The sequence below is a fragment of the Elephantulus edwardii genome, unplaced genomic scaffold (assembly GCF_000299155.1).
Source record: "Elephantulus edwardii isolate Elephantulus edwardi_28Jun2011 unplaced genomic scaffold, EleEdw1.0 scaffold00010, whole genome shotgun sequence".
Lineage (NCBI taxonomy): Eukaryota > Metazoa > Chordata > Mammalia > Macroscelidea > Macroscelididae > Elephantulus > Elephantulus edwardii.
The window spans coordinates 24,154,204-24,166,848 of NW_006399760.1; the positions used below are offsets into that span (position 1 = coordinate 24,154,204).

Here is a 12,645-nt window from a genome sequence, read left to right on the forward strand (position 1 = left end):
TGTTCTTAATGGAGAGAGGTTAAAGGCATTCCCTTTAAGAACAGGAACTAGGCAAGGATGCCCACTATCACCTCTTTTATTCAATATTGTTTTGGAAATCTTAGCAATAGCAATAAGACAAGAGAAGGGAATAAAAGGTATCCAAACAGGCAACGAGGAGGTAAAATTATCCCTCTATGCTAATGACATGATAGTATTCTTAGAAAACCCTGAAGACTCAGCAAGAAAACTATTGGACGTAGTCGCTTTGTTTTGATAAGCATCTCTTTGACCTTAGCAGAACCTGACTTAAATCCGCTATGTTCTCAGCAGTACCTGGCAGCCCTTTGGCTGATGATATGGCTAAGATACATCCTTTCCCAACAAAAGCAGAGACTAACAGTGAAGGAGACAGAATTCAATGGACTGAGACTCGGCTGGATAGCCCAGAATACCAAATACTTGTCAAAGGCCACAGAACGTAGATAGACTCAGTATTCATTTTCTAAGGTTAATGAGTAGCTGAAGAAACCTTAGATTTATTATCTTACAGTTCTGGAAGCTAGCCTGCTACATTTGTGGTGTCAGCAGGGCCACTATCTTTTTGATCGTTCTGTGGGGATACGGTTAAGTCTGTACACTGTTCACCCAGTACTGTTCCTTTATTCTTCTAAGGATGTCGTATAACCTTAGTTTTCAGGGGTATCTAAGCTTAGATCACTGAACTATAGATGACACCACCATTTCTTGGACCAATCTAGACAACAGAATTCCTTATTTTATTCATCTCATCAGATGCATTCAGATATACAACTCACACACAAAATGTGCTAACAAACTCATTGCCCACAAATTAGAATAGACTCCTAGCTGATCCTCCAGTGAGTTTTCAGAGGCTGTAAATAAAACAGGAGGAGATTATCTGTTTTCCTCCTGTGGAGCTGCTGGTATATTTGAGCCACCTACCTTTGAGTTGGTGATTTAACTCCTTACCCACTAGATCACCAGAGCTCCCTTTAGATCAAGAGCAGACCTTTAAATCAAAGCCAAGCCAATCACTGTCTGTTTCTAGATTCTAAATATCTTGAAAGGTCTTCAGGAGTGAGAGTCAGGGGGAGACTGAAACTTCTTCCTCAAAGGCCCTGGTGAGATGCAATTGATGGATAATAAGGGGTTTTCAGAAGAAGAGAACGAGGTCACAGGAGCGTGCCACCCTGAGCAGTGTTCAGGGCTTCACTGATGTACCAGGTCACCCTGTGTCATGGCTTTTCCAACCCCACCCTCTGGAATCCTCATTTCCAGCCTCCCTCCTTTCCTTCTTGCCTTGGGTGCTCTTCTTCCAGTCTGTGGAGTCATTATCAGATGCTTGGAGCTGGATGACTCTGTGCTCATTGCTGTTGTGGCCGCAGTGGGAGATGGACGCTGACATCCTCGGCCAGCGTTCTCAGAAGCTCTTTGGCTCAAGTCTGCAGCACAGATAACATAGGACTCTTCTAAGAAGACATCGTACATAAAATTTTCTTTTTCTAGAGTGACCCAAGACTTTAGACATGAAAAATATCTCTGCAGAAAAATGAATACAAAAGAACTGGTATGAAATGGAACCTTTTGATATCTTGGAGATCAGAGAATGGAGAAGTGAGCATATTATAAGCAGAGAAGAAATCCTTGAAGAAAAAAGACTTGCGGGTGTGCTGGAAGATGGATGAGGGTTTAATTGACACTAGCAACTCAACAGCACCTAAGAAAAACAAGAAGGGTTGAGAAAAAGCTTTCTGGGATTTGAGGGGGAAGTGGGCACTTTTCCAGGGGAGGAACCTGAATGAGAACTCAGGGGTATATAGGAAGCTGTGAATGTTTATTTCTGGATCTTGTTGCGTTTTTAGAAAAGAGTTAATGTAACAGGTTACTTACAAGGTTAGTTTGACTGTCAATTGAGAATTTGGGTTTTGGGATTGTTCCCATCACTCCCTGATAAGAATGGCTCCTGTGCCTATTGTAAATGATACTGTGTTTGACACTTAGCTTTTTTCTGGGATTTTGATGAGTCCCCATTAAAAATCCTGGTTGCTGAGCATGTTATATGTTGTCATAATTTGTTGCCAGAGAATTAAGTTTGTCCTGTGTGACTCAACTGGGTAAAAACTCTTGGAAGATTGTTTCTGGGTTCTCTCTGACTTCCCTTCAGTACTTTTTTTGGTCTCTTTTATTTTGTATCCATTCACTGTGATTAATCTTAGTTGTGAGTACAGCTATGTGATGAATCCTGGAAGTTCTCCTAAATGAATCTTCACATCAGAGTGGATTTGATGACTTTGACACCTAGGTTGTGTTGGTGAATATTGTTGTAATATATGAGATATGAAACAATAATCTTACATGTAACCATTTAAAGGTATGTACATATACTATTCTAATACTTTTTCATAAACTAATATTTATGATGAGAAAAATGTGCTTTGCAAAAAAAAAATGTGAGTAAATCAGGTGTTAATTTCACACTGTGTTAAACCTGTCATAATTAAGCTGCCTTTAGTGAGAATATTGTTTTTTCTTGAATTATAGAAGTTCAGGCGGCGTGTTCAAGAATCCACACAAGTGCTAAGAGAACTGGAAATTTCTTTAAGAACAAACCACATTGGGTAAGTGTGCCCCATCTAGGCTTTTTGAAACCTCATAAAGGGAATTAATTATACTGGAAGAATTAAATTTCTTTATCAGTTGTTGTAAGTTTAAACAGAGGCTTAGATGGTAGGATGCTTTTAGAAAGTGTTGTAGGGTTTGTCATACAAAAATCAATAGAATCATGACAGATGGTTCTTGATTTGAGTGCAAACTATGTGAACAGCCCATGATGACTGCTTGGTCTCACATGAAAACATGGCTCTCCAGCAAGTGGAGTGTGAGATCCTGATAAATCCTAGGCTTTCCCTGTTGCTCTCCATGCTGGCTTGCTGAGGGTACTTTTCCTTGGAGTTAGAGGCCACTGGTTAGGTATACTATGAGTAACTAGAAGGTTGACAGTTTGAACCTACCAGGTATACTGCTGAAGAAAAGAGCTAGCTAGGTATGTCCCTGTAAAGATTGTATACCCAGTGCCATCAAGTTAAATTATTTCTGACTCTTAGGGACCCGTTCAGGCCATAGAACTGCTTTGTAGCATTTCTAAGGGTGGACATCTTTACAGAAGCAGATTCTCACGTCTTTCTTCCACAGAACACCCAGTGAACTGGAACAGTATTCTTTTTGATTGGCAACTAAGCACTTGACTCATGCACCACCAGGGCTCGCATTAGTGTAACTCGACAACACACAACAACAACTCTGGACAAAAGACGGTAGATGCTGGTTCCCTGATATTTTGACCCCATCATCACAATTCTACTCCCTTCTTAGTTTCTGTAATCAGACACCTCAAGAATTTAGGACCAAAGTGTAAAAAAAGCCAGTTAGGGTACACACAGTTGGACAATCAATACGTTAAGGGTTCTGAGAATTACGCACATACAATAACATGATTGATTTACCTCCAGTAAGTAACAACTTTACCAGGTTCATTCTTAACACTGGGGTGGCATAATTGTACAGTACTTTAAAGTAAGATAGTTTGTCTCCAAGGTGATGTTGGATGAATACTAACCAAATGTCAGGTGCTGCTGGTATTGATGGTAATTACTGTATATCCCTACTTATGGAGATCCTGTATATACAGAGCTGCTTATAGAGCCTTCAAGGCTGTAAACTTTCACAAGCAGATTGCCAGACCTGTTTTTCTGGGCACTTCTGAGTGGATTTGAACTATTAACTTTTTGGCTTTTTGGTTAGTAAGTAGTCTAAGTCTTAACCGTTTGCATCATCCAGATACTCCATATATATATATATATATATATGAGGTACTCACCCAATTTGACAGGAAGCTCTGGTGGCCTAGTGGCAAGAAGCTACGTGTCGCAATCCTGAAGGCACATGGTTTGAGGCCACCAACTGCTCTGGAGGAGAAGGATGAGCAGGCTCCTCCTGGGTGATTTACTGCCTCTGAAAACCTGCTGGAGGGTCAGCTATGGTTTGGTTCTGACTCTGTGGTACACAACAACTTCAATGGCAGCAACTCTATTTGGCAACTTTTTCCTTTTCATGTTTTTTAAATTGTGATTTGAGTGAAAGACTACAAAGTTTGTTGGTTTTTCCTTTAATCATTTAGAAACATTTTATTTTAGAACATTAATTGCAATGTCTACAGCATCTGATTTTCCCTTTATTACATATTACTTCTCCCTTGCCCATCTTAAAAAGTATTTATTTATGAAGCTTTACTCCTTCCTCCCTCTAGTCCCATCCTTGGGAGCCAAGAATGATTCTGTGTGTAAAGTTTTCTTTAGAGTTTTAAAACAGTACTTGTCCCTTTTTGTGGGACTAATTTATTTCACTCAAGTTGATGCCTTCTGTCTTCATCTGTGTTATGCAGTGTTTCATGAATTCTTTGTTGTTCTTGAGTGTTGCATAGTACTCCCATGGGTGAGTCCACCATACTTTCTTTAACCATTCGTCTGTTGATGAACATTTAGGGTGTTTCCATCCCTTTGCTGTTGTGAATAATGCTTCAAGAAACATGGCTGTGCATGTATTAGTTCATGTTGCTGTTCTTATTACTTTAAGGTACATACCTAGTAGTGGGACTGCCAGATCAAATAGTATTTCCCATTTCAAATTTTTAAAGTTATGCCAAACTTTTTGCACAGTTGTTGCACTATTTTACATTCCCACTAACATTGTATATGAAAATTACAGTTTCTCCACAATCTTGACAGAATGTGTTGTTTGCTCTCTTATTTAATGATTTTGCTGTTGTCGTACGTTGAAATGATAGCTCATTGTTGTTTTTATTAATTTTTTTTTAAATTGCAAAAAGGCACATGTCGTTTACTCATGCCAGAGCGTAAGAGCATTTTCTAAAGGACATCTCAGTGTGTTTGTTGAGAACTTATTTGAGGATGGCACAGGATGAGACAGGGCTCGGATCTGTTCATGGGGTAGTGATGAGTAGGACTCAACTTGACAGCACCTAAGAACCACCTTGTCCCAGAAAATGTGCTACAGAACACTAGTCATAGAGTCATAGAAGTAGGAGAGCATTTAAAGATTACCTAATTCCTTATCTCACAGATAAGCGTTAAGGGGCCCGGGAAGGTGAGTGACTTGCCTGCATAGTGTACAGCTGTAGAACCAGGTGCTTTGGCTCAAAAGGCACTGTTCCTTTTCCTGTAAAGCTTACCCTGGCAGCTTTTTTTTCCCCCCCATGAAAGGAAATAATTTAATCAGAACTCTGGGATCAAAGCAGCAAGGCTTGTCTGTTGGGGGTGAAGGTGGTGGTGATTTAATACAGTTGAACATCCAAACGTAAGAAATTCGAATGCATTTGTGCATCAGGACATAGATTCTATTTGATAGGGCGCAGTCCTATGCTAGTGGCACTTCTAGACTGAGACTCATGCAGAAAGTTGCAGCCAGGCTTTCTACAAATTGTCAGAAGGCATTTCTTTAAGCATTACTGAAATAATGTGAAATTGACCATCAAATACCAAGGCACAGCCATCATTTCCAACACAAAGTTGGCTGACTAGAAGAACCTTGGTTGAGTTTAAGCCAGTGCAGTCTGCAAGCAATTGAAGTTGTTTGTTGTTTATAATACTGTAGGCTTTCTTCTATTTCTTACATCTTCATAAGCTGCAGACTTCCATTACTCACCACCTGTATGAAGCACTCTGAAAGTTTTTACTTTAGCAGCGGAAGAATGTATGGAGATACAGTGACTGGCTGTGTACCAACAGTTACTCCTATACAGTTATGTGGAATGAAATTGTACAATAAAGGCTTGACCTATTGAGTCCATTTACCCAGCAGAAAATCCAAACTTAAATTAAGCTCTTCATCATGGAACCTTTTTTGCTTTAACCTCATTAAATGGAAATGTGAATTGGAAAATTTCACTAATGATGAAAATAGTAAATTATCACAATGAGAGATTGTTAGAATTCAGGGTGCTATGTAAATAAAATCTATAGGTTGTTGTTGTTGTTGTTATGTGCCATCGGGTCGCTTGCAACTCATAATGACCTTATGTACAACACCCTAAACCCTGCTCTATCTTGTGCCCATTGCACTGCCTCTGACACACCCATTCCGATTGCCCCAGTCACTGAATCAATCCACCTCATAGAGAGTCTTCCTCTCCTGCACTGTCCCTCCACCCTCTCAAGCATGATGTCCCTCTCCAAGGACCCTCCTTACAACATGTCCAAAGTATGCCACATGAAGCCTTAGAATCTTTGCCTCCAAGGAGCAGTCCAGTTTAACCCTCTCCAGGATGAATCTGTTTGTTTTCTTAGCAGTCCATGGTACACGCAATACTCTTCTTCAGCACCACAGCTCAAAGGCATTAATTCTCCTTCTATCTTCCATAGTCATTGTCCAACTCTCTGATGCATAACAAGTGATTGCAAAGACCATGGCCTGTATCAGGCACACCTTAGTCCCCAGAGAGACACCATTGCTCTTCAGAACTTTGGAAAGGTCCCTAACAGCATACTTTCCCACCACAATATGTCTTTTAATTTCCTGGCTGTTGGTGCCAAGAGTGTTGACTGTGGAGCCAAGCAAACTAAAACTGTGAACAATCTCAGTCTCCTCACTGTCCATCCTGATACTGCCAATTGGTCCAGTGGTGAGAATCTTTGTCTTCTCGACATTGAGCCTCAATCCATATTGAAGGCTGCAGTCCTTGACCCTCTGCAGCAAGTGCTTCAGGTCCTACTTAGTTTCAACAGGCAGGGTTGTGTCATTTGCATAACACAGATTGTTGATAGATCCTCCACCAATCCAGATGGCACACTTCTCATAGAGCCCAGCCTCTCGGATAATCTGTTCTGCATACAGGTTCTGCATACAACCTTCCCAATTTTGAACCATGCAGTATTTCCTTGCTCTGTTCTGACTACTGCCTCTTAGCCAAGTATAGGTTTCTCATTAGTATGATCAAGTGTCCTGGGATTCCCATTGCTCTCAGAGTCAGCCATAGTTTGTTATGATCCACACAGTCAAACACCTTTGCATAATCAATGAAACACAGATAGACATTCTTCTGGTATTTCCTGCTTTTAGATAAGATCCGTCTAACATTAGCTACAATATTCCTAGTACCACGACCTCTTCTAAACCCAGCCTGGACTTCTCGCAGTTCTCTGCTGATGTGCTCACGTTGTATTTTCTTAGGCTATCTATGGATTTTTTTACATAGCACTTTGCTGTGTAAACACATAGATATCATTTGACTAATAGAAAAAAAAACCAAAAAAACACCACCAAACAAAAACCTTGGTTCCATTTTTTTACATGACTTTTATTAGTTATCTCACTTCTTTGAGTTTACTATCCATTTGACTTTGCTGACTGATTCATATGTAAAACTGTACAAATTAAACGTGATAATTTGAATCTGACACACAGTAGTTACTTAGTAAATGAAAGCTATTGCTAATAATAACTGATAATTCTTCTGTATTATATAACGTGGTCTTAAAAATTCGTATGCAAAGAATCTTACCCTCTCTCCCTAAAATTTATGAGATTGTGCTTCCCAAAAAATGAAAAAGAAGGCTTAACACTTAAAAAAACACTTAAAAAAAATACTTGTCTCAACATGAAGAAAATGATTCTTGGCACATGCTTGAGTCTCAGGGTTAAAAATCTAAAGTTCTGCTGAGATAACCTTCTAAGATGCAGCTTTGTTGAGCAAAAAGATTTCTTCTGAGTTTTAATATGAGTCTGTAAATGGAGAAATCTGAAGAAAATGAATTTTCTTTGAGCTGGATTGAATTAGGTCTAGAAATAATCCCATTCACTTACTCTTAATAACTATAGTAATAGAGAAGAATTAGATAATGACTTATCTGAAGTCTTGAAACCAGTGGAAATACCTCTGAAATGAATCAAATCCTATTAGAACAAGCTCACCTTGTGGTGCAGGTAGACACATAGACGTCAGATGGCTTGGCTCTTAAAGTGATAGGATTCATGTGGTAGTAGGAATGGTGTCTGAGTTGGATAGATTTAGGGGCTTTAATCTGAAGGGTAGCTCTTTATTTTAAGAAAAACTTTGAGTAAAATTTACATATATTAATGTTTATTTCAATCACATTTTCTAGCATTAATTATTTAAATTACATTAATCCTTTATAGAATTGATTGCATAATTAATTTTACTGTCTGAACAATCCCTTATTGTATATTGCTTTTCCTTTCACTCAGTTTAGTTATTTGTTTACCACCTCTCTCCTTCCCTTCCCATCCCTGATAACCATCCAAAAATGATTCTATCTGCTTAAACCTGTCCTTAACTTTTTATAATAGGGATCTTAAACCATGATTACCTTTTCTGACTGATACATGGCACTCAACATAAATTCTTCTAATTTTGCAGTATTTCACTCTACAAACTTCTTTGTCAGTCCTTGTTGTTGTGTACCATCAAGTTGGAACTGATTCATAGCTGAACCTAAATGTTTTCAGAGATGGAGAGAGGAGATTGCTCATTTCTCTTGTACATAAATTTGAACCTTGTTTCCTGGGGTTGATGGCATAGCTCCTTACCACTAAGCCACAAGAGTTTCCTATCATCTCTTCGTTTTGTACAATGCTCTATTATGTGAATGTACCACAGTTTTTTTAGTCTTTCATTGGTTAACTCTTGGGTGGTTTCTATCAGAATAGGGTGTTTTGCCTTGCAGTGTTGTTAAGTGCTCTCAAGTTGAGTACAACCCATAGCGACCCTGTGAACAACAGATCTGAGTCCTTTGCCATCCTTATATCTTCAAAATATTTTAGTCCATTGGCACAAACACTCTATATCATTCCATCTTCTCTCCTTTACTGACCGTCATTCCAAGCTTGATGTCCCTTCCAAGGAATAGCCTCTCCTGACAACATATCCAGAATATATGAGGTAAAGTTTCACAATTCTTGCCTCCAAAAAAGAACTCTGGTTGCATTTTCTTCAAGGCTTATCTATACTTCTGGCATTCCATAGGATATTGAGCACTTTTCAGTGCCACAACTCAAATGGGTCCGTTCTTCTGTCATCTTTATTAATTTTTCAGCTCTTGTATGCATAGCAGGTGTTTGGAAAGACCATGGCCTGAATTAGGTGCACTCTATTCTTTAAATTGACCTCAGTAGGTCTCTAACAGCTGACTTTCCCAGTGCTCTATGTCTCTTTAATTGCTGGTACTGAGAGTGTTTATTGCAGGTCCAAGCAAGATGAAATCAATGATAATTTCAGTCTTTTCTCCATCTGTCATGATACTGCCTATTGGCTCATTGCTGCATGTATTTGTTTTCTTCGTGTTGAGATGTAATCCATACTGAAGGCTGCAGTCGTTTATCCTCTGCAGCAAGTGCTTCAGATCCTCCTTGCTTTCAGCAAAGTGTCATCCACATAATACACGTTGTTAATGAGTCTTCCTCCAATCCTGATGGCACACTCTTCTTCACAAAGTCCAGCTTTTCTAATAATTTGCTTGATATTAAGATTGAATTGTGATAGAAAAAGGATGCAACTGGTTGCCTTGCAATAATTTAGTTTATTTAGCAAAACTTACCTTAAGTATGTTGTTTTTGTTGTTACGTACTGTCAAGTTGACTATGACTCATAGCAACCCTATGAACAGTGGCTCTGAACCTTGCCCTATCCTGAGCCACTTGACTCTATTTCCATAGTGGCTGTGTCAATCCATTCCATCCAGGGTCGTCCTTTCCTGTGCTAACCCTCTATCCTTCAAAGCATGATATTCTTTTCCAAGGATTGACCTGTCCTGACAGTGTGCCCAAGGTATGTGAGACAGTTTCAACACCTTTGCCTCCAGCAGGCAAACTGGTTTCACCTTTCCAGGACAGACCTGTTTGTTCTGTTGACGTCCATGATATGTTCAGTACTCTTCTCTCCACACCTCAAGCACCACAACTCAAAGACATTGATTCTTCTTCTGTCATCTTAGTCATCATCCAGCTCTCAGATGCAAAGCAAACAATTGAGAAGGCCATGGCTTGGATCAGGTACACCTCTGGAGAGGTCCTCAACAGTAGATTTTCCCATTGCAACTTGTCTTTTGATTTCCTGACTGCCGGTGTCAAGGGTGTTGATTGTTGTACCTAGCAAGATGAAATTGTTAACAATTTCAAACTATTCACATAACTCCATCTACCATGATGCTTCCTTAGTATAGAAATTCTTTTTTGTTTTATTAGTCCTGAAAACAGAGTCCAAGGCTTACAAAAGATACTCAGTTTCCTCTATGTCATTGGTGAGTTGGGGAAATGGACCTGAGATCTTTAGAGGAGTGTGACAAGTTCGCAAGCAGGAAAGAGGAGATATGGAGGAAGGGGCAAAGAGCTGAGTGATTTCATGGTGAAAATGTTCCCTCCTGGAAATCCTGTCTGCTTTGTGAGGTGATGGTGGCTGGGTCGGACCAAAAGAGGAAAGCAAAAGATGAAAGTAGGTTGTTTTGTTTTGGGTTTTTTTTTTAAAGTAGTTTTAAGATAAGCTGGTTCATGTGTGTTGGTGTGTATCAAATTCCCTATGACTAACTTATTATTAAACCAAAATCCAGCCTAATGTCTTTTTTCTGTGGACTGTCCCCTCCTGACAGCATGCCCAAACTATGTGTGATGAAGTTTCTCCATCCTTATCCTCATTGTGCTTCCTCTAAGATCAGTTTGTTTGTCCTTTTGACAGTCCTTGGGATATTCAGTATATTTGAGCAGTACCATAATTCAAAGGCATCAGTTCCTCAGTCTTCCTTATTAGTTGTCTAGCTTTCGTGTACATAGGAAACTGGAAAATACTGTAGCTTGGGTCAGGCATATCTTAGCCTTTAAACTGATAACGTTGCTCTTTAGCACTTTAAATGGGTCCTTAACAGCAGATTTTCCCAGTATAACACATCTTTTGATTTCTTGAGTGCTGTTACCTTCTGTGTTGATCCTGGATCTAAGTCAAAAGAAATCACTGGAAACATCAGTCTTACCTTCATCTCTCATATGTTGCCTGTTGTTGAAGTGGTGAGGAGTTTTGGGTATTTTTTTTGATGTTGAGGTATAATCCTCAACATATTGAAGGCTTTGGTCTTTGGTCTTCTTCAGCAAGTGCTTCACATCATCTTCACTTTCTGCAAGCAATATTGTGCCATCTGTATAATGTAAGTTGTTGATGAATCTTCCTCAAATCTTAATGCCACATTCTGCTACATGCTTTCTATCTTTCAGCCTACAGATTACATAAGTATGGAGGTAGGATACAGTCCTAACACACACCTTTCCTGATTTTAAACCATACAGCATTCCCAGCATGGTTTCTGTTATAATTGTTTATCTGTTTCTTGGACTATATATATATATATATAGGTTTCACATGAGCACAATCTTTAGTTCTAAAAAGCATTCTAACTGCAATTCTTCCAAGTCAGATCTTTCTTTTAACAGTCCATGGTGCATTTAGTTTTCTTGGCCATCACCACAATTCACAGGCATCATTTCTTCCTTCGTCTCCCTTATTCATGTATGAAGTAATTGAAAAAGGCAAGTGTACCTGAGTCCTCAGGTTGGCATTTTTGCTTTTTAGCACTTTAGAGAGGTTCTCTTTGGCAGATTTCCCCAAAGCAATAAATATGACATCTGATTTACTGACTGCCACTTCCCTAGCCATTGGCCGTAGATTTGGTGAGAGCGAAATCTTCGACAGCTTCCGTCATTTCTCAGTTTATCATGATGTTGCTTGTTGGGCAGGTTGTGAGGATTTTTGAGTTTTTGAAGTTATGCTGTAAGCCATAATAAAGGCTATAATCTCTGAGCTTTCTCATGGGTGTTTCAGATTCTGCTTGATTTCTGCAACCCTGATGTCATATTGTTATTTGTATAGTTCAGTTTCTCAGACTAGCTGCTCATCGTGCAGATTGAAGAAGTTTGGTGAAAAGATACAACATGAGTGCGTACCTTTCCAGTTTTAAATAATACAGTCTCCCTTACTCTGTTCAGATGACTGACTGACTGTTAGTCTAGGTCCAGGCTCAACATGAATACAATATTCAGAATTTTCACTCTTCACAATGTTAGTCATTATTTGTTATGATTAAAAAAACGTAATACCTTTGCATACTTTCAATAAAATACAGGTAAGTATCTTTCTTTTATTATCTCCTTTCAGCCAATATTTACCTGATGTCAGGAATGATATCCTCATCCCAGGTCTTTTACATCGGCTTTAGATTTTTGACAGCTCTCTGCCAATGCACTGCTCCAACTGATTTTTAATTATCTTGAGCAAGATTTTCCTTACATAAGCTATTAATGGTATTGTTAATAATTTCCACATTCTGCTGGATCATCTTTCTAGATTAGGTCTTGTTTTTGTTGCTGTTGTTAAGTGCCATCGAGTTGAGTATGACTCATGGCGACCCTATGAACAAAAGACCTGAACCCTGTTCTGTAACTATCATTGTTTCTTTATGTTCATAGAGTTTCCAGAGGCATGTGGTTTAGGATGCCACTCCTGCTTCCAAACCTGAATCAATCTTGGAGCTCCACCAAACATTGTCCATGATGGGTAATCATTATGGC

At 39.2% G+C, this 12,645-nt stretch overlaps 1 protein-coding gene across 1 annotated transcript in view; it reads left to right on the forward strand.

Annotated features, from left to right (window-relative positions):
* FMNL2 (formin-like 2) overlaps positions 1 to 12,645 on the forward strand; it is a 375,555-nt gene that overhangs the window by 247,593 nt on the left and 115,317 nt on the right. Inside the window, exon 4 of the mRNA XM_006880775.1 lies at positions 2,545 to 2,621. Coding sequence (XP_006880837.1) covers positions 2,545 to 2,621 — 77 coding nt within the window. The remainder of the gene's footprint in view (positions 1 to 2,544; positions 2,622 to 12,645) is intronic.